The 23061-nt window shown below is 40.3% G+C and overlaps 1 protein-coding gene across 6 annotated transcripts in view; it reads left to right on the top strand.

Moving 5' to 3' along the window:
• The window catches only part of TASP1 (taspase 1), a 273068-nt gene that overhangs the window by 172350 nt on the left and 77657 nt on the right, over positions 1–23061 (top strand). For 5 of the 6 annotated variants that reach the window (XR_006055806.1, XM_027976480.3, XM_042230423.1 and 2 more), the window contains one exon: positions 1784–1894. Coding sequence is in view for 5 of the 6 variants with exons in the window: in XM_027976480.3 (XP_027832281.1) it covers positions 1784–1894 (111 nt within the window). In the remaining variant the exon portion in view is untranslated. Of the gene's footprint in view, positions 1–1783; positions 22209–23061 lie in introns of those variants that run through there. The other variant, XM_060396849.1, reaches the window with a different exon arrangement.

Here is a 23061-nt window from a genome sequence, read left to right as displayed (position 1 = left end):
GTGTGTAGCCATTCCCTTCTCCAGGGGATCTTCTCAACCCAGGGATTGAACCCAGGTTTCCCACATTGCAGGCAGATTCTTTACCAGCTGAGCCACCAGGGAAGCCCTCAGCTGTATGGTAGCATGTTATAAGAAACCTTAGAAATCTGTGCATAAAACCACAGAAGTCAGAGTTTCTTTGATTGGAACGTGCAGGAGAACAAGCTTTTGGTGTCAAGGCTCTTATGATAAAGGTGATATATGTCAGAAAAGAAGGCATAATGTTAAGTTTCTTGGAAAACCCCTATATATTCCTGTATAACAACAGAGGAAAGAGTTTCTCTGCCACATACTGTGTATTTTTGATGTAATGTTAACTTCATGTGGTTTAGCTGTTTGACTTGAGTCATGTGTACATAACCTTCTGAACACCCATATAGCTTATAATATGCCAATTTCCTAATAATTATTATTGTTCTAAAGTATAACATTTCACTATTCAACATCAAATATGTATACAAAGGGAATTAAATTTTATGGAGCTTTAATAAGTGTCAAAAATGGTTTCTTCTCTATTAGCTTTATTTTAATTTTTCCTCAGTTATAAAAATAATAGTGCAAAGCTTTAACAAAATAGGGATCACCATAATCCTATCCACAAGTCATATATTAAGTTGCATACCTAGATGAAGGTCTTCAGTATAGATACTCTCAAAGAGATATTGAGATCTTGAAAGAGATTTACATTTACTTTACCAAAAAGTATGGGAAAGTTATTTCTGGCAGTCAGACTAAAACTCCAATACTTTGGCCTCCTGATGCAAACAGCTGACTTATTGGAAAAGACCCTGATGCTGGGAAAGATGGAAGGCAAAATGAGAAGGGGGCGGCAGAGGATGAGATAGTTAGAAAGCATCACTAGCTCAATGGACGTGAATCTGAGTAAATTCTGGGAGACAGTGAAGGACAGAGGAGGCTGGCGTGCTGCAGTCCATGGGGTCGCCAAGAGTTGGACACAATGACTGAACAACAACAAAGATTTCTGACAAAATATAAGTGATTTAAAAAGAAAAGCATTGACAGGTTTTGCACAGTTTGTATTTTTGACGATGAGTGTGTAATGTACGTGTATACATAATATACACACGTGTGTATGCATATGTGCGTGTGTATACGGGGACACAGGGAGGAGGGAGAGGAGAAGAGGTCTACATATAGAAAGAAAACTTCTGAAATGAATGGAACTATTTTAAAAATTGCAGATTATATTTTCACAGTAGATTTATTGCCTAATGTCTGTTAGAGTACATACTAGCCAAACATAACCGTGTGTTACATCAGTTTGTACTGGTTTAAATTTCGTGAACTTAAGAACTTTTGATTAAAATATACATACTACTACATATGAAATAGATAACCAGTAAGAACCTACTGTGTGGAAATTATACAACATTTTTTTGTGATTATTCAGCAAAGAAAATGAAACAGAACCCTTAATAGTCCCTAGGTAGAGAATGTAAATTCCTGTCTTATGGGAATAATTTATATGAGAAAGGGGAATTATTTTTATTTTCTTCATTTCCTTTCAAGATTAGACAGTTCTATGTTTCTTTAGTTTCTGCCAAATCTCATTACTAACGTTACTAAACAGATTACACATAGAAATCATTTCATCCATCAATGAATTATTTTCCAACATAACTACTTCTTCAGTGGTGCATATGGGCATCTTAGTGCTACTAAGACAAGAAGGATATTTAGTACTGCCTTTGCTTAACCGTTCTTGGTTTCCTTGGATTTCTAGGGTGTGGGGAGCATCTCGTGCGCACCATACTGGCTAGAGAATGTTCACACGCTCTACAAGCTGAAGATGCCCACCAGGCTCTGCTGGAGACTATGCAAAACAAGTTCATCAGTAAGTATAATGTCAAAAAAATGTAATTTTCTTCTAAACAGAGATTGTTTTGCTGAGCTGTAAGCTTCATGAGTCAGGTATCATGTTTGTATTGCTAGACTGAAGTCCAGGGCCTAGCATGGACTTAGACACTCAATTCACATTGGTGTTAAAAGAAATTTCATCAAAATAGCTATTACTGTATAAAATTTACCATCTAACCAATGGAATGTCCAAGTTGTGAAACGTTGTCCAAGATTAGAATGATACACAATAGAATAAAATTCTACTAAAACAAAATTCAAAGGACTACCTCCCTTGAAATCTTTTCTGTGATGCAATTTCACTCTTTTTATAGTTGTCTAGGGTTGAGTTGAAGATTAGCCTGGCTCCATATGCCATTGTGTAGCTACATCTGGTTGGAAGAAGGGATGCCTTTGTCTAATCTGTGGAAAGATTTTCTATAGCCTACCAATTTCCCTATAGATAACTGTTACTTTTGATTAGAACTATTTGGCTCTGGATTTCCCCATCTTTTTAACATTGAACTTACCTCTATTAAAGGCTTATGAAATTGTATAAGAAATATAAACCATAGTTCTTCTACGCTTTATATAAAATGTTAAAAACAAGTTAGAGTAAGAAGCCATGAACTCATAAACTAGGGAAAGACTAGCACAGGGTTTAATCTGGAGGATATCTCCAAGTAGAGAATTAAGAGGATAATATGAGGTGCGAATTATATGGTGGGGACAATACAGACAAGTGTCTAGGAAAAAAAATCATCCTGAAAGGACTCACTGATGGCAGACTCCTAGAACTGGCCCCAGGAAGCCAGAAAAGAGGGAAAGATGGGAATGTGGGCACAGAGACAGAGATATGACTGTGGGGTTGGCATGGTGAGGGCTCGGCATCTACATAACTCTTACGTGGAGCAACATGTTCCCAACGGGCAGCAGGGCTGGATCAGCCAGGGTTCAGGGCTTTTTTTCCAGTTTGCCCACAGTGTCCAGTGTCTAGTCACACCCCTTCCCCAGCCCTACCTTTAGGGTGCTGGTGTGGGTCTGGCTAGCAAGGGTTGCCCCGAGCTATCTTGTCAGAATTTAGGCTTTACCTACTCAAAACACTTTTCATCTCAAAGCGATCTCCGCTTAGAATTTATGAAAGTCCATTCAAAGGACCAAATATAAGTTTTATAATATAAGCATGCAACTGATGGACTAGATGAGGGGTTCCAGGGATGGGGATAAAACTGAATTACTTCCTCAGATTTATAAGCATTGTCACTCAGCCCTTAGTAAGTATCATGCCCTTTTAGGGAAGATTTTAGGGTAGAGAGAGAAAGAAAAACAGATTATAGGCAAAAAAGAATTGGATTTATCTGAAGGAAGAAGAGAGTGAATAACTATAGGGAAAAAAACTCAATATGAAGAGATTTTGTAACAGGTGCTTTCTTCCAGTCATATGACCTGAGGTTATGAAAATGTAAATATTGGTATGAACTACATGCATGCTGGTAAGAATCATCTGGTAACAAATTGTGAGCTGAGGAATGTGTTAGCAACGGCCTTTGAGGTCTGCCTTATTTTTCAGAAAAAGTTTGATGATATTCATGTTACTCCATCCTCAAATGTATCAGCATCAGACTCGATGCTGATACAGACTCTTTTTGTTCTTTTGCTCTAACGGTTACCATCATGGAATGCTGGGTTTAAAGAAAACCAAATCTTGGCCTTAACAACATATATAATTTATGTAATTTGCTATTAGTTGTCCAGCTATACCAGATGTGTTCTCAGAACAATGGGAAGGAGTGGTAAGAGGTGAAAAGTCAGCCCTTAGGAGAAGTTCACATCCTGGAAACCCTGTGGTTATGGCGCATGTCAATTTTCTCCCTGTTGAGAGTGACCTGAAGCCCTTTACTGCATCTGAAACCACAGATTCACTAGCTAGTTGTCCATCTCCAGGTTCGAGCTCCCCTCCTTTCTCTTCTGATACTTTGTTACCCTCACCTTTTGTATAACTTTTGAAACTACTCAGAGAGTTAGGTTGCAGTACTCTGTTTTCCCATTTCATCCCATGACCTCATGCCTATTGAACTCCATCTTAAAAATTCCAGACTCTTGGAAAGGAGTAAGAAACTTTAGAGCTCAGTTTATCACCTGTGCTCACTAAATCCTTGAAGCACCTATTTTACAAGAGTTTGGTGACTTGCCCAAGCTCAGCTGGTTAGTTAGTGGGTGTTTGTTTTGCAAGATCATGCTGCCCCTTCCTTTTATAAGTAAAACATAATGTGGAATACAGAAGACTATTCCTAGAGTTAGGACAGCTGGGTTCTGCTCTTAACTGTGTGTCTGACTCACTGGATCTAGCAAGTTACTTAAGTTCTGTTTTGTTTTCTTATAGGGGAAGAAAAAGTTAAACAAGAGACAATTTCTAAATTCCTCCACCATGCTAAATTTTATGAATTCTCTACTAGATTACACTTGTAAATATGAGGTGTAATCATATTTTAATATGAATTTTAATCAGTTTATTTGGAGTTGGAAATGGGATTGGAAAATAAAAAATTTCTGGGACCACTTGAGAATTTTCAAGAGGCATAGATGATATTTACGAAATGTTATAACAAAGTAAATTGTTATATATATCCAGAAGCCTGGATGAGAAGCAAGGGGGTCAGGTTCTTAACTGTTTTATGAAATTAGTTGTTTGTTTTAAAATAAGTCTCTTTGTCCTTAGTTTCCTCATGTGTAAAAGAGGGGTCTAGCTCAGTGGTCCCCAAAGTCCTTCCTAGGTCCAAATTTCTGTTTGGTTCCTGGTTTGTTCACCAACCAACCTAAGCTGTGTGCGTGGAAGTCAATTTAGTCTTTAGTTGAAGCTATAAACTGAAACCATTATAGGTGGGTTGCAAGTTTCTGTCCAAGGTGATTTGGTCAAAATCCTCTCTAGTGATGTTTGTGGCAAGCTTGACACCACTTGGTTTTGTGGAAAGGCATTGTGATACTCTTCCTTTCTTGCTTCCTTTGTTTTCTCTTAAAAAAATTTTTTTTTCATAAATAATATATCTAGAGATTCTCATGACAGTATGTACATAGGAATATTTTATATAATGCTCAGGACACATTTATCTAAGCCCCCAGTAGATCTTCAGTTACAGTTCAGATCTTCCTACCCAGGCACTGGTTTCTGTGGCCCTTTGTGCTCATGGGGCTGCCCTAGTCCGTGGTTCTTTCTATGTGACTGTTTATCCAGTTGTAGAGGTAGTTGTTCATCGTGTGACCTCACTCTTCTGATGGATCTAAGAAGAGCTGTTGGTTTTTCAGTTTGTTCAGCTTTTTACTTGTCAGTGTAGAGTGATGGCCTCTAAGCTCTGTATATATTAGACCAGAAACTGGACATCTCCTCCATACTCTTTTCCCAATGGTTATTATCACATTAAAAATTTTTTTTCCCTAAAATCATGGATTAAAAACATGGTTTCCAGTTTTAATTTATCTCTTTTCTGATGAGTAAATTTTCAAATATAGCTTGGCCTTTTATGTTAGTCTATGAATTATCTGCTCACAACTTTAGACCACTTTTCTGTTGTACTGTTTGGATGATTTTCTTTCAGTTGACATTTAATTTTTATTAATGGTAAAAGTGCCTTAAATAAAATATTCTAAAATGACATGGTAATAATCATCTGTGCAGAATTTTAAAATAACCCTGTCTTTTTGAGTAGTGGTATGTTTGATATCTGTGACCCTCCACAATAATAAGGAATTTTTTTAAAAAGTATTTTATACTATGATTAAATAATTTGTTTTTATGTATTTTTTCTAAAGTAGTCAGTAACTTATTAAAAGATTCTCCACCCCCTTGTTTTTTGCAATGTGAAACCTCTGAAATTATTTTAAATGTAGGGTTCTTTGAAAATTGATTTTTGATAAATAAACTTTACTGTGATAGAATGAATAGAGTAAAATCAAAAGACATTTTGAATATTTAAATGTTTTTGTTTCTACTTACGTTACCTTTAATGCAAAGATCCAGAGCTTTGGTCTGACTTAATATAGGAAGCATAAAAGAGAATAACCAATTTGTGCCCCTTTTCAAAAAACCACTGTTTGTATAACATACTCCCATAAAAAAGGTACTGTAAAAATAGTGCCTTAATAATACTTCATACTAACCAGTTGATTATAGACTGAATGCTTAGTTAAGTAGGGGAAAGAAATAAATAGATTTCCTTTTTAGTTGTGCTTTTTTAAATTACACACACACACACACACACACACACAAACTCTTACAATGTTTGGATGTGACTTTTCCTATTCATGGTTGTTTTTGAACAAACTTGGTTTTATGAATTGTTCTTTTTTCATGCAAACTCCGGCTGCACATGTGGTATATGAACTTCAGGGTGGCATTATAACTTCCTGCCCAGTTCTCTACAAGTGATGTCATGAAGTGAAGTGAAAGTCCCTCAGTTGTGTCCAGCTCTTTGCAACCCCATGGATTATACAGTTCATGAAATTCTCCAGGCCAGAATACTGGAGTGGGTAGCCTTTCCTTTCTCCAGGGGATCTTCCCAACCCAGCGATCGAACCCAGGTCTCCCGCATTGCAGGCGGATTCTTTACCAGCTGAGCCACAAGGGAAGCCCAAGGATACTGGAGTGGGTAGCCTATCCCTTCTCCAGGAGATCTTCCCAACCCAGAAATCAAACTGGAGTCTCCTGCATTGCAGGTGGATTCTTTACCGACTGAGCTATCAGGGAAGCCCTAAGTAATGTCATAGTACATTTTTTTAGTTGGTTTGGCTCTCTGCTAAATATGATCATTGATAAAATGTAGTCTGTAAGAATCAAATTTCTCTCTGAATTTCTAAGCTAAATTGTTGATATCATCAAAATACAGACTAGGTGACTTATTACTGAAAAATTCTATGTGATGTATAGTATTATGATTTTTTTTTAAAGAAGGGGTTTTGCTCTGTGTTCCTTTATTTTATTCCTTTGGGGAATGTGCTTACACTCTTTTTGACATCATAGGCTTGCTGTCACCTATGATAATGCCAGAATGCCATCAATAACTGGGTTTGAAGGGAGTCCACTTTTGTGATTTTTCTGCCTCGAGAAATTATATTTGATATATATTTTCTTTTAATGACCAGCTTCTTAGGTAAAACCTTGATAATTTATAAGCATTAGCTTTCATAGGAGGAGCAAAAGTATATTGTCATTATACATTTTAACTTCCTATCTGAGGTCATATATGATATTTCATGAGTTTCTTTATAATTTAGAAAACTTAAAGTATATACTGGTCTCTTTACCAGTACATCTTTGGATTCTTACAAGACTTTTCTCCATATTCTTCATGCATGTTTCTTCTTTTCAAGCTCTAAAATCTTCTTCCTCAGAGAACTTATTTTTTGAAATCTATTTAAAAAGATGTTTTTCCTTCATTGTCATAAACATTGTGATATATAGCCTGTTGTACTGTCATGTCCAAATTGTAAAATAAAGAAAACAATAAATTAGGCATCCCCAAAGCATTCAGTTCAGCTCAGTTCAGCTGCTCAGTCGTGTCCGACTCTTTGTGACCCCATGAATTGCAGCACACCAGGCCTCCCTGTCCATCACCAATTCCCGGAGTTCACCCAAACTCACATCCATCGAGTCAGTGATGCCTTCCAGCCATCTCATCCTCTGTCGCCCCCTTTTCCTCCTGCCCCTAATCTTTCCCAGCATCAGAGTCTTTTCCAATGAGTCAACTCTTCTCATGAGGTGGCCAAAGTGCTGGAGCTTCAGCTTTAGCATCATTCCTTCCAAAGAACACCCAGGGCTGATCTCCTTCAGAATGGACTGGTTGGATCTCCTTGCAGTCTAAGGGACTCTCAAGAGTCTTCTCCAACACCACAGTTCAAAAACATCAATTCTTCGAACTCAGCTTTCTTCACAGTCCAACTCTTGCATCCATACATGACCACAGGAAAAACCATAGCCTTGACTAGTGGACCTTTGTTGGCAAAGTAATGTCTCTGCTTTTCAATATGCTATCTAGGTTGGTCATAACTTTCCTTCCAAGGAGTAAGTGTCTTTTAATTTCATGGCTGCAGTCACCATCTGCAGTGATTTTGGAGCCCCCCAAAATAAAGTCTGACACTGTTTCCTCTGTTTCCCCATCTATTTGCCATGAAGTGATGGGACTGGATGCCATGATCTTAGTGTTTTGAATGCATTATTTACCACTAATTGTTGTGCCTTAGATTTTTATACTACAGAATTTTGGGCATATTTTTGTTTAATAAATATTCATTCAAAGCCATGAATATACTTTGCTGGCTGCTGTGAAAACTGTGAAAGAGTCACAGATAAATACAGCAGATCAGCCTTACTGTCAAGGAACTTGCATTCTAAGAGGAGAAAAAAGTCAAATGTGCAGTAAATAAAATGTAAGATGCAGTTTAAATGTGAAATGTAAGTTTCATACTAAAGTAGAGGAAATATAGGGACTTAATTCCTGGCAATTTTGTCAAGTGGAGATCCTAGAAATTTTGACTGCAAATAATCTAATAATGTTGGACAAAATATTAATGACAAAATCACACTTTCAAATGAATGGGTTAGAATCTTTGTTTAAGGTATTCCTAGTTATATGAAGCTTCCAGGGGCTTGACAGAAGTAAATGAAAATCCTTCCTGAAGCAGTGCTCTTTCTATTCAGGTCTCAAAGAAGTGCTCAACTGTGAATTCAAAATAAGAGGTAAAATTAAAATGAAACACACATGATGGAGAGTTACTATGAGAGAAAGTATGTCAACGAAAACTTTAACCAGACCACCAAAGACTTTAGGTATTAGAGCCACTAGGTAGAAAATATGAAATAAGTAAAAGTTTTAGACATTGCTGTTTTTCAATAGATAGTCATTTTTAGAAACATATTTATCAGTCTTATAAAAAGTGGAACATGTGCGTGTCCCACAACCCAGAAATTCTAGTCCTATATTCACATGCCCTGGGTGACATGCACAGCAATATGTATAGGATTTTTTTTTTTTTGACAGCAGAAAATGGAAACCATGCCAGTGTCCATCAACAGAAGGATGCTGTGTCGCAGTGAAAATGAATGGATCTCAGAGACACACATCCTTATGAAAGAACCTTAAAATCATAATACTTAGTTAAAAATGCAGTTTGCCAAGGACTGCAGTCAGTGTTGCCACCATGAATATAACTTTGCAAAACCAGACACTATTAAGACATGCATGCATGGTAAAGCTATGTACAAGAGCAAGAAGTTATGGAAAAATAATTCAGGATGGTGGTTTCCTTTGGAAGAGAAGACCTGGGGAGTCTAAACAGTATTAAAAATGTTGGATTTTTCTAGTTGTTTGGTATATCAATCAACATTTGTTCTATTTAATGTGTTCTGTTAATATGCTACATGTATCTTTTTATGTTTTATGGAAAACTTCATAATTAAACCCTTAATACGTTAAGTAGGAAAAGCAGAGTTCAAAAGAAGCAGAGGAAGAGGTGTCATATCTAGTAGATCTAGGGGAGTGTCATGAATGAGGTTCCTTCAGGAGGGAGATTCTTGGACTGGGTTTGTGAACAGCAAGTAATCTAACTTAACGAGTGGACAGGGTATATTAGGGAGAGTGGTGTAACTACAAATGAAAAAGAACGCCCCCAATTTGGACTTACTGTATTGGAGAGAGCCACATAAGGCTTTGGCAATGGAGTGCAATAGTAGGATGTGGGATGGATTGGAGGAGGGAGGCTCTGTAGGTGAAACTACTAATGTGAAGGTCATGGCAAGCAGAGAAACAGAGCTCGAGTGGATAGAAAGGAGAGTCAGGAGCCAGAGACTCTCGGCGAGAGAATCCTTGAGATTCTTGATGGATGACTGAATGGGACAAATGCAGTGAAAGAACCATCGAAGTAACTAGAGTTCTGATCCTCTTGGACTTGGACTTACAAGGGCAACAAGAGATTATAAGAATGTCATGCATGGAACATTGAACATGTAGAGAGAATGGGGTTGATTTTGACCGTTGTATCGGCATAGAGGTGTTTGTAGACAGGACAGTCAGTTGGATATGTGGGCCTGGAGCTTGAGAGGGAAGTTGAGACTCTGGACTTGTCCTTGGAATTTAGGGAATTTATGGCATCTTCCATAGAATGGATGATCAGCTGCGGAGGCCAGATCTGCTTGTGTGTACTTTCCTCAAAGAGGTCTTTCCTAACCACCCTGCGTACATTTTTAACTCCTCCTACTGTGGTTTGTGTTTCTTCTTGACACTCACTTTATCCTGCACTTTATTATTATTGTCTCTCTTAAGCATGGCACAGACTCTGAGAGCAAAGATTTTGACAGTTATTCTACCCCCCACCTCCTGCACTGCAGTCTCCCCAGCAGCCAGAAGGCTGTGTAGCAAAGAGAACACCTGTGGAATGATGAAGCAGAGGGTGAAAACCTTTAAGGTGCCTGCCTTCAGAGTGGGTGGAAAGAGTGACCTGTGAGGAGGCAGGGAAGAGAGGGAGCAAAGATATGACAAGGAGGACACTCATCTTGAAGCCAGAGACATTAACTTTTTGAGATAACCCAGGAGTTTCCATGTGTTTAGAGATATATCAAGAAAAAGCTGGTAGGCCAAGGCTGTAGGGGGATGTGAGTCAACTTTCAAGCATGTGCAGTGGCAGGTAAGAAAAACACGTCTCTCAACAGCTGGGAGAGCAAGAGGACCAGAAACGGGCGTCTTCCAGCCGAGGTCTGGTGATAAGCTGGACGGTTGAGTTCTGTAGAGGACTGCCGCCTACAGCTTTGCACTTCAGCTGTGCGCCAGTAGCACACAAAGTTACTGAAGAGTGATCCTCTTCAATAGCAAGGCAAAGGCCTTTCATCTTCTTTCTCCTTTAACTAGAGTGTATCTCATGGAGGATCAGGGAGCTGCAAAATCAGTCAGATTAGTCTTCCCAAGTGACCTTAGATACATATATAGAATCCCAGAATATCTTTAAGTGTATAGGAATTTTACAAATCAGGATAAATTTAAGTGAGTGGGTGGATAGGGACAAAGGAAAACAGAAGAAAGATAGCAAGTGACTACAAGATTGACAGTCACTTTAGAAATTAATATGGTTTTCTCAGGGCCTTCAGGAATATTCTTTAGGAAGCTGATGGCAGAATTGAAAGAGGCTTAAGAAGTAATCATATATCTCACTTAAAACAAGATGCAGAAAGCTTGTGCTGTAAGGCTGAGAGGAAGGAGAATAGGAAGAGTGATTGGTTAGATTATACTCGGTGGAATTGTTGAAAGTTGTAAGAATTTGACACATTATTTTCTTTCTGTGGCTAGAGCGGGTGGTTAAAATGCCTATTTATTGACCCAGGTAATCATCATTTGAAAATAAATAGCTCATTTGCTTATTAAATTGAAATTAACACCCAGATTTGTTTTTTTAGTGCATGTTGAGGGTCAGAAACAATATCATCACAATTTCCAGGAAGCCCAGAGGTTGCTTCCTGTGGTGTGGCTGATGTGCTGCTCTTGAAGGGGAGTCTTGGAGAAAGCTGGGTCGTCCTGTCCTGGGGAGCTCAGTCATTTTCCTCTTCTTCCTCTCCTGTTACAAATAAGTAAAAAAGAAAAACTTGTGATTGCATTAAATTACTAACAATTGAACAGCAGCACATTAGCAAAATGAACTTATTGGAATGAGTGGAAGTGGGTATTTGGCAACAGAGCTGTGACTTGGTTGAGCTTTGTGCATTCACAACCCAACTTGGTTTTTTCCCTGTGGCCTAGGTTCTTATTTACACAAGAGCTCTAGCCTTCTCTTAGAGCCTGGAAATCCCATTTATTTTGGACAGTTGGTGCTTTTTAAATAGCAGAGGATGATGATGTCAACAACAGCAAATGTGTTCTTACTCAAGCCTTTTGGAAAACAAAAGACCATTTAAATTTCCTACCAAATTTTGATAACTGGAAATAATTTGGTAATAGTATTTGGTTAGAAAGCAAGTAATAAGCACAGTACTGAAAAAGGAAAAGAGCAAAACAGCTCTGTAAACAGTGTCATGTTACTCTAAAAAAAAAAAAAAAAAAAAGCAACACCTACCAGTTTTGTTGCTGATGTATTTCTTTTCAAAGTTAGCCAGATTTAGGCACCATGGACTTGATTATAAAGATTGGTGCCATCACAGAACTGAGAGCTGCTGAGCATTCACAATAGGTACTTTATTTTGAATTTTTGTTAAAAGATGTTTGTAAAGTATTAGGATTTAATTAAAACCACTCAAAGAATGTGTTTCATCCCGTGCTGAGAAAGAAAGAAAAATAAAGAGCTTTTGTTTCCATACTAGAGTTTTCTTTTCCTCCAAAGGATACTGATTAGGTGACCAAAAAAGGGTTTTGTCTGTTCCTTTCATTGTGAGCGTGTGGAGAAAAGCCACTAGTATTAATAGTTACAGTAAACTTGGAGCACATAATTGTAACGTTGCAAGAAGGAAAGGAAAGTTCAGTCATATGAAGCGGAAGGCTGAGTTGTACACATAACTGACTGATTAGTTTGAATAGGGCTTAAGTTACATTTGGTGGATATGAGTAAAATAAGGAAATCCATAATTATTATAATATTTATAATAGATTTTAGAATTGTTTTTATGGTTGTGAAGTTGCTTCTCCTCATCGTAACCTAATTTTTCTTTAAAAGCCATTAGATATTTGAGAGTAACCATGATTTTTGAGCCTGTGGAAACCACATATTTGTGAAGACCGAAGTACGTGTAAACAACAATATTCCGAACCTCCTGTGAGTGTGGTAAAGCCCAGTCCATTCATTAGCATTAATCGTGGGCGGCTCACACTGTCAGCTGCTCAAACGGTCCATCTGAGGCTCAATGACACTGATGACTTTCTGGTATTTATCTCACTTCTGGGTTGATTTTTCAGTTTCAGGTGAGGCTAAGCTCAGATTGTGGGCTTCCCTGGTGGCTCAGCAGTAAAGAATCCACCTGCCAGTGCGGGAGATTTTGATCCCTGAATCAGGAAGATCCCTGGAGAAGGAAATAGCAACCCACTCCAGTATTCTTGCCTGGAAGATCTCATGGACAGAGGAGCCTGGCAGGCTACAGTTCGTGGATTTGCAAAAGAGTCAGATACAACTTGGTGACTGAACCACAACAACAAAGCCCTTGTTGGTCTCCCCATTCGCAAATATTTTCTCCCAGTCTGTAGGCTGTCTTTTTGTTCTGTTTATGGTTTCCTTTTCTCTGAAAAAGCTGATAAATTTGATTAGGTCCCATTTGTTTACTTTTGGTTTTACTTCTACTGCCTTGGGAGACTCTGACCTAAGACAACATTGGTACGGTTTATGTCAAAAAATGTTTTGCCTATGTTCTCTTCTAGGAGTTTCATCTCTTTACTTATGTTTTAAATCCATTTTGAGTTCATTTTTGTATATGAAGTGAGGGTGTGTTCTGACTTCTTTGATTTCATGTGTCTATCCAGCTTTCCCAATGTCACTTCCTAAAGAGATTGTCTTTTCTCCATTGTATTGATGCATTCTTGCCTCCTTTGTCCTAGATTAATTGACCATAGGTGTAGGGGTTTATTTCTGGGCTCTCTGTTCTGTTCCATTGATTCATATGTCTGCTTTTGTGCCATTACCACACTGTTTTGGTTGCTATAGCTTTGTAATATTGTCTGAAGGCTGGAAAGATTATGCCTCCAGCTTTACTTTTTTCCTCTCAGAATCACTTTGGCAATTCTGGGTCTTTTATGGTTCCATATAAATTTTAAATTTTAGGATTATTTGCTCTAGTTCTGTTTAAAAAGACGTGATAATAATATTGTGGTTAGGGAAGAAGATATCCTTGCTCTTAGGAGATATCTTCTGAGTATTTAAGATGAAGAGTTTTAATGTTTAACACATATTCCAAGGGCTCAGATAAAAGTATTTGTGAATGTAATGCTTTTGCACTGAAGGCTAATGGTGACTCTATAGGGTAATTGACTTTCTTTGTAGGAAAGCTTATGATAAAAAAGTAGCAAATCTTTTAGACTTAAGTTATAACTGAACTGTTTACTATTTAGCAAAACTGAGGGAACAGAACTGGTTTGTAGATCCTGAGAAGTTAATTAAAATTGTAATGTAGTTTGCTAAACAGTTGAAAACTTATATTTAAGGAGAAATATACAGGAAATAAATATTTTAAAGTTTTGGATGTGCATTTATTTGACAGGAGGATTAAATTTTAATAGGAAGCATATAAACATAAATATATAGCTACTTGGTTAATGCTTTATTTTTGGAGTTGGGAAAAGCTCTCAGTGTTTCTGCTTTTCAGATTATGCTTCAAATCTAAAATCCATTATATTGTCACATTTAAAAATATTCTTAAGGCAGGCAGTAAAAAATATAAACTGTCAGGGGTCACATTTTATTCATCACTTCTACATACTAACTTTGCACCGTATCCGAGTGTACACACAGAGGCGCACACTGTGAGCTGGACTGTCCTGTAGTTGTTCTCAACGTCCTTTGCCCTCCCATGCCTCTGCTCCTTAGACTATAAAAACTGTTCACATTTTAAGACTCCCTGGCAGCTGGGAGGCCACACAGTATGCATCAAACCAACAAGATACAAGCAAGTATCTGCTTGAAGTTTTCTGGGTGAGCTTTTTGTCTTCTTGATAAGAAGGACTGACATCACCTCTTTTTCTCTCTTCCTGTCCTGAATGTGAATGTGATACGTGGAGTAAGAGCAACCATGTTGTAGCCATGAGGAAATGGGAGACTCAGAAATCATGGCCTTGACACTGTAAACCTGTTGCCTCAAATGTGAAATCCACTTTGCTCTAGACTGCTTGTTTGGCGGGAAAAGTAAACCCCAAGCTGCTGCAGCCACAGCAGGCCTGGGTTTCCATCAGTTGTTGCACTTTGTGTCTTTTGTGGTGGGACACATTTACTCTGAAGGGGCCTGTGCGAGAGGAAGGCTACTGAAGTGAAAGAGTCAGTTCAAGTCTCTAGTCTCTTTTAGGATCTTTGATGATTCATTTTCTCTCTTTAAAAGTTACTTATAGTGGCTTAACCAAGGACTTATCTTCCTTCTTTAAAAGCCGCTTACCATGGCTTATCAGGAGATTAATTTTTCCTCTCCTAAGAAGACGTCCAGAGAACCTGTGTGCCAGCCCCACAGTTCCTCCCCCTTCCTGGCCCTCTCCTCTGGCTCTGCTGCACATAGCATATGGCTCTTACCATTCCCCGAGGTCACAGCAAAAGTAGTGTGCCACCTGTGAATCACTTTTTCTTTTTAGAAAGTTTTTCTTTTCAAGTTGAAGTGTAGTTAATTTACAATGTTGTGTTAGTTTCAAGTGTACAGCAAAGTGATTCAGTTATACATTCTTTTTCAGATTCTTTTGCTTATAGGTTATTATAAGATACTGAGTATAGTTCCCAGTGTATATATGTTAGCCCCAAACTCCTAATTAATCTCTTCTTCTTCCCCACTCCCTCGTACCCTCCTTGGTAAACACAAACTTGTTTCCTATGTCTGTGATTGTATTTCTCTTTTGTGTATAAGTTCATTTGTATCATTTTTTAAAGATTTCACATGTAAGTGATGTCATGTGATATTTGTCTTTCGCTGTCTGACTTACTACACTCAGTATGACAAACTCTAGGTCTGTCTCTGTTGCTGCAAGTGGCATTATTTTGTTCTTTTTTATGACTGAGTAGTACTCCACTGTATGCATGTACCGCATCTTTATCCATTCATCTGTCCATGGGCATCTAGGTTGCTTCCATGTCTTGGCTGTTTTGAATAGGGCCAGTGTTTTAGAAAAGGCAGAGAGGAACCAGAGATCAAATTGCCAACATCCACTGGATCATGGAAAAAGCAAGAGAGTTCCAGAAAACATCTATTTCTGCTTTATTGACTACACCACAGCCTTTGACTGTGTGGACCACAATAAACTGTGGAAAATTCTGAGAGAGATGGGAATACCACACCACCTGACCTGCCCCTTGAGAAACCTATATGCAGGTCAGGAAGCAACAGTTAGAACTGGACATGGAGCAACAGACTGGTTCCAAATAGGAAAAGGAGTACGTCAAGGCTGTATATTGCCACCCTGCTTATTTAACTTCTATGCAGAGTACATCATGAGAAATGCTGGACTGGAAGAAGCACAGGATGGAATCAAGATTGCCAGGAGAAATATCAAGAACCTCAGATATGCAGATGACACCACCCTTACGGCAGAAAGTGAAGAGGAACTAAAAAGCCTCTTGATGAAAGTGAAAGAGGAGATTGAAAAAGTTGGCTTAAAGCTCAACATTCAGAAAATGACGATCATGGCATCTGGTCCCATCACTTCATGAGAAATAGATGGGGAAACAGTGGAAACAGTGTCAGACTTTATTTTTGGGGGCCCCCAAATCACTGCAGATAGGGACTGCAGCCATGAAATTAAAAGACGCTTACTCCTTGGAAGAAATGTTATGACCAACCTAGATAGCATATTCAAAAGCAGAGACATTACTTTGCCAACAAAGGTCTGTCTAGTGAAGGCTATGGTTTCTCCAGTGGTCATGTATGGATGTGAGAGTTGGACTGTGAAGAAGGCTGAGCGCCGAAGAACTGATGCTTTTGAACTGTGGTGTTGGAGAAGACTCTTGAGAGTCCCTTGGACTGCAAGGAGATCCAACCAGTCCATTCTGAAGGAGATCAACCCTGGGATTTCTTTGGAAGGACTGATGCTAAAGCTGAAACTCCAGTACTTTGGCCACCTCATGCGAAGAGTTGACTTATTGGAAAAGACCCTGATGCTGGGAGGGATTGGGGGCAGGAGGAGAAGGGGGCGACCGAGGATGAGATGGCTGGATGGCATCACCGACTTGATGGACATGAGTTTAAGTGAACTCCAGGAGATGGTGATGGACAGGGAGGCCTGGCGTGCTGTGATTCATGGGGTGGCAAAGAGTTGGACATGACTGAGCAACTGAACTGAACTGAACTGAGTGTGAACTTTGGAGTCCATGTTTCTTTTCAGATTAGAATTTTCTCCACATATATGATCAGGAGTGGGACTGCAGGATCATCAGGTAACTGGAACCTTTTTAAAGGACTTTTCCTAAAAAGGCCTCCCACTCAACTTCTCTTTGAGTCTTTTTGGTCAGAACTGTGTCCTGTGGTCACTTCTAGCTTCAGAGAGACTGAGAAATTTCTGAGCTGTCCCTTCAATAAAATTGGACTTGTTTTAGTTGGAAAGAAAGAATGGAGACTAGGTATACATCTACTGTCTGCCACAGGGTTGGATTAGATGATTCTTGGTCTAGATGGTCCTTTCTAGCTCTTGTAGTTACAAAGTCTGTTTAATAAATTCTGGGAGAATTGATGATTAAAACTTTAATGCACAGCAGCAGATCTAATAACCTAGATCAGGGTTTGGCAGACTGTGGTTCACAGTTCAAATCTTGCTAGCTACATGATTTTGTAAAGAAAACTTTATTGAAACACAGCCCCATTGATTGGTTTACATACTGTCTATGACTGCTTTTACTGTTACTGTCTGGCCTTTTATAGAGAAAGTTTGCCAATCCCTGGCCTAGATGATCCAGAAGAGACCTTCCATCTTGGTAGTTAAAGACATTAATTTGTTAATGAATATTCAATGAATATTTGAGCATACATGACATTTTAGACATTAGACCAGGCTCTGGGTATGTGGCATATAGCAATGAATAAAACAAAATCCATACAGTCATGGAAATTCCATTTTATCATGTCAGGCAGACAAATAAATAGTTAAAAATATAGTGTATACTATAGTAATATGAGCTACAGAGACAATGAGGTAGGAAAGGTGGGTAGTAAGTGCAACAAAAGAGCTTGTGGTTTCTAAAGAGACTTTTGAACAAAAATCCAAAGGTGAGGAACAGAACTGAGTGGCAAATGAAGGGAAGAACATTCCAGAACAGCAGGTGAAAAGGCGGCCACAGTATGTCTGGAGAGGTTGAGAGGAGCAGGGTGATCTGAGCAGAGTGGCCGAGGGGAAGAAGGGCTGGGGATGAGCTCAGAGGTGGCCTGGGCCAGCTTGTTGGGACTTACAAGCCGCTGTAAGATGGGAGCCATGGAGAGTGTTGAGAAGAGGAACAGCACGGCTTGACTGACGTTCTATCACGTCGTTCTGGCCACAGTGCTGACAGTAGACTGCGGGGGCAGAAGTGGAATGTGGGAGACCAGTTGGGTGCTATGAGGCTGGCCTGAGTAATAACAGACAGTAGTGGCTGAGACTAGAATGATGCTGGTCAAAGAGAAAGCAGAGGGTGGGTGTTGGTAGCTTTCATAGGCAGAGCGAACATGATTTGCTAATCAGTTGATACAGGGCGAGGGATAAAGAGGGTCAAAGATGACTTGGGTTTTGGCCTGGGCAACTGAAGGAATGGAGTTGTTTGTCAGTGTGGGGGACGCCTCTAGGAGGATGAAGTCTTGGGGGAAAGACCAAGAGTTTCAGGTGGTGCTTATGTTGCAGGAAGGGGGACCCTTTCCAGGGCCCCAAAAGGAGTTCTTGTCTAATACTTAGAAATGAATTGTCCGAGGAGACACACGTGCTAACAAAGCAAGAGACTTTGGTGGGAAAAGGTGCCTGGGCAGAGAGTGGGAGGGTGAGGGAACCCAGGAGGACTGCTGTGCCACGTGGCTCACAGTCTCAGGTTTTATGGTGATGGGATTAGTTTCTGGGTTTTCTCTGGCCGATCACTCTGACTCAGTCCTTCGTGGTGGTGGTGCATGCATTACTCAGCCAAGATGGATTCCAACGAGGAGGATTCTGGGAGGTCAGCAGGTCACGTGGCATCACCTTTTGACCTTTCCTGAACTCTTCCAGTTGGTGGTGGCTTATTAGTTCTCTGTTCCTTACTAGGACCTCCTGTTGTAAAATAATTCACACGAATAGTTACTATGGTGCCTGGCCAGGGTGGGCGATTTCAGTCAGTGTGTTTCCTCTAACACTTACTGAACGTGCAAGTGGAAGTGTAGATTAGGCAGTTGCATATTTGAATCTCAATTTCAGGGGCTGGCGGGGGAGGCATGGGCTCAAATAAACGTGAGAATCAAGGGTGTGCTGATGATATGTTAAAGTGGTGGACAATACCGGATCACCAGAGGAATGAATATGAGTCAGAAAGGTACTGAATGGCTCTGGAACCTTCCAGAATTAAAGCCAAGAAGATGAAGAGGAGCCAGCAGGGAAATTGAGGAGGCGCAGCTGATGCTGTTCCTGGAGAAAGTCTAGTAGTTTGTGAAATCTAAGAACTAAAAACTTTCAAGCAGCAAAGAGTGATCAGCAGGTTAAATGCTGCTGACGAGTAGTCAGTAACATGAAGGCTGAGGGATTGATCTTTGTAGCCCCCTGTGAAGGTTGTGGGTGGCCTTGCAAGGAGGGTTTGGGTGCTCTGATGGGGATAAAAGTCCCAATTTGAGCGGGTAAGGAAAGAGAATGAGAGAGAGGTAGAAGACAGTGAGCACAGACAAATCTTTCAAGAAATCCTTCCTTTCTTAAAAGGAAGACGAGAATGGAGTAACAGCTATAGAGGAAGGTGGGTTTTGTTTCATTTTTGTCTACTTTTTGTTGTTCTATATAGGAGAAATTAAGAGCAAGAGATCTAGGAGAATGATCTAATAGACAAAAGAATGCTGTGTGTGTTTGGAGAGGGGTGACGAAGGGCGTGGTGAATCTCTATTGTGGCGTCCAGGGGTGAGTGAGAAGGAAGGGACCTTGTGAATAGGCAGAGCTGATGACCTTGAAGGAACAACGAGCAGTTTATCTGTGGCGACCAGGAAGAAGTCCATGTGGCCAGATCAAGGGGCTGTGCGAGCTTGCCAAGGCTCTTTCTGGTTGTTCCCATGTTTCTTAGGAAGTTAGGAAGCCAGGTCAGCTGCAGAGTTAGGATGGAGGAGGAGATATTAGAAATTGAAGGAGAAATGAGAAAGTATAAGTCTGTGCTTAGGAAATGTATGATGATTGCAGGGCAGCATGGAAGGACCAAATTGGTTAGTGCTCATGAATTTATAGAGAGCTTGACATGATTATGTGATTCTTCAGCCAATTTCAGCTTATGGTGCAGGCACAGGGTAGGGTTTAATTATGGTTGGCATTTGGTATTGGACATGAGTAAGCTGCAAGAGCTGGCAGATTCTGCAGGGAATTCATGATCGTGGCAGACCACAGATGTTAGCCACTTAGGAAGCAAAGTGAAGATTGAGGGGCCAGGGACAGGTTGAGAGGCCGCTGGAGTCCGGGAACTAGAGGGTGCGCGCTGGAAAGTCAGCGGCAGTGGTTAGGGACATGCTTGCTTGAAATCACAAGGACGAGGGTGTGACAGGAAGAGTGGGTGACTGCCGTCAGGTGCAGGACGAGATTCTCGGGCGAGAACAGGTCAAGGAATTGAGAGGCCAAGGAGTTGGAGGCATACCCTCCACACCATGAAGTCACTAGGAATCATGGCAGGACGGATGTCAGAGAAACACTGATCCCAGGACATCAGTCTTAGAGCAGTGATGGGGAGTGCCCTCTAGGGGCCAGTAGATGAACTGCTGCATGGGCGAATCTGATGACAGGAACCTCATCCAATTCAGGGTCTAGGGACAGCCCGAAGGAAGATGACCCCGAACCCCACCCCGCCGGTCTGGGCACGGCATGATATTTGATTCTTTTCATGAAGCTCATTTACATTCGCATCCATTTCAGACCTTGTATTCCCCTAAGAAGTGGAGAAATGCCAGCTGTTTGTCACAATGAAAAGAGGAAGAGAAATGCACTGCTCTCTGAATCCACAAGCGTGAACATTGTATGCTGGCAAGTCCATCTGCACATCCTCAAATCTGGTGTTTCTTTGCTGAGCTGTGGCATCAACTGACAGGGCTATGAAACAGCCACGGGGCTCAGGAGTCCTGGGTCGGAGCCCCGCTGTGTGGGCACAGCGCTAAGGTCTCCTCTTTGGCCCAGAACTCGATGTGCAAACTTAGCTATGGAATGAACAGTCTGAATGACTGGCTTTGCCTCCTTTCCTTCAGGGTGTTCACCATCAAAACAGCATTGTTCACTCAGCTGTGGGCATAGATCGTGCTCTGCTGAAAGCGGCTCTAAGATAGGTGTGCCGCTTTGCAGTGTCTTGGGGGTTGACGTCTGTTTCCCACATTAGCCTCTTGGCTGTACAGCTAGATGAAGGTTTTGTGCCACCACTGGCCAGGCTGTTTTCAGTTGTCTGTCTTGGTGGAGATGCCTAACTGAAAATGTACAAATGAAAACATCCCTGGAGCCTCTCTGCAAATTTAGCATTTTTTGCGTGAGTCCCACGGTGGTGCTTCACTCCATTTCCATGTTGTTGGACAATTTTTGAGCAGAGGATCTTTTTCCTGTTTAGTAATGCTCTCCTTCTGAGAGACAGGCCCAGAATAGACCTTGGTTCTGTAGAATTCCCCCAATTCTTAGAGTGACATTTCCATATTTATCTCAGCTTATTAACATAATGTCTTTATGAAAAGATGAGCATGTATCTGTGGCTCTGGACAAACTTGCTGATCTGTAGATGGAGTTCCCAGTAGCCTTAGGAAAAATATCTCCTCTTTATCCCAGATTATTATTGGCTGTTTATGAAGTGTTGATACTTTTATATATTCATCTATGTATATTTATACAGAAAAATTATATAAAAAACATTTTCTTAATTTTAGTTTAAACCCTTCAAGTAGACTCACAATGTGGTTTTTTTCCCCCCTTACAAAAGTTTTACTAAAAACTCATTTCTGAACACAGTTTTTTTATTGATTGATAATTTCCTAAACCCATTCTATTATATATACACCATTCTGTTTTTCAAATTTTATTTATTTAGATTGTGCGATTTCTTGATAGAAACTTATAGAACTCCATTTTAAGTTTTTATCCCTCTTCTCATATGTTAAGGACAAAAATACAAGTTTTCCTTATGGGTTATGTTGCTTATTTCTTCCTACTAAGTACTTAACTTTTGTTTCTAGCCCTTGTTTCATTACAAAGCTTTAAAATTTTTTAAATCTTATTTTGTTATTTATTAAAAGTATTTTTTTTTCTCCTGAAGAGTTTCTTGGGTTTGATGGTCTCCTGCCATCCTTCTATAAATTAAAACAAAGGTGACTGACAGATTAATTTGGTCTTTCAATGCCATTGATTTCATATGAATTCCAGTAGAGATACTTTCACAAACAAAAATTAAGGAAAGGAGTTAAGTTTTTTCATTACCTTTTTTTTTTCTTTCTAGCTGTTCTATTATGATAAGATCTCACTCTCCAAAAATTGTTTTAAAAGATTAAAAAATTGACAGCTCTCATTTTTGCCTGTCAGTCAGTCTTTGGGCCATTTATGGTTTACTTCTGCAGTCCCTTTTTTTGTTTTATTTATTAGACCTCTAGTAAAAGGTTACCCACAGCCCACGGCTTCTAGGCATGTGTAGACTGTAAAAATTCACAATTAAATCAAGCAGGGCAGCTCAAACTCCACACTGAAGGTGAAAACAAAAATGTTCAGGGGTTTATTTAGTAAAGAAGGACAAGCTGAGAAATAGATCCTGCCAGCCACTAAGGTTAACACATGGGAGCTGTGCTGAGTGGCGCCAGGGAGGGCGCTCCCAGATGAACAAGACCGTGATGGACGAACCTAGGGCAGGACTCAGAGCCTTGAACCAGGGAAGCGCTGACTGCACTGTGCCCAGGGTTCCCTGCCAGCTGTCCTCAGGGCACTGCTGTGGATCCTGCGTGATGATGAAAGGACAGGTGAATGACCTGATTGGAACGACAGATCAGGGACGGGGACCCCTGGCATGTGTGCTGATGCAGTACCTGGGCCCCTCCCAGGAGCAGTGACTGGGATGCTCTCCTTGGCAGACACCCGCCTTCCGTCCCCAGCACCGTTTCCTCCTGTCCCGCTTCTCTGAGCAGCGTGTGCTCGATGTGCCGGGGAGGCGGTGGTCCGCTCAGCTGCCTTTCTGGGTCCAGCGGCCAAGGAGCCTCTGCACGCACAGGGAGGAGCTCTCACCTGGACCACACGAGTGTCCTCCACACATTCCTGCCTCTCCTCCTGACCCTCCCGGAAGTCTGTCTGTGCTCCACAGAGCAGCCTGTTCTGGTTTCTTCTCTAGCCCTTTGACGGT

The sequence above is a fragment of the Ovis aries genome, chromosome 13 (genome assembly GCF_016772045.2).
Source record: "Ovis aries strain OAR_USU_Benz2616 breed Rambouillet chromosome 13, ARS-UI_Ramb_v3.0, whole genome shotgun sequence".
Taxonomy (NCBI): Eukaryota; Metazoa; Chordata; class Mammalia; order Artiodactyla; family Bovidae; genus Ovis; species Ovis aries.
The sequence above is the reverse complement of the archived record's forward strand: the minus strand, read 5'-3'. Positions and strand labels throughout refer to the sequence as shown.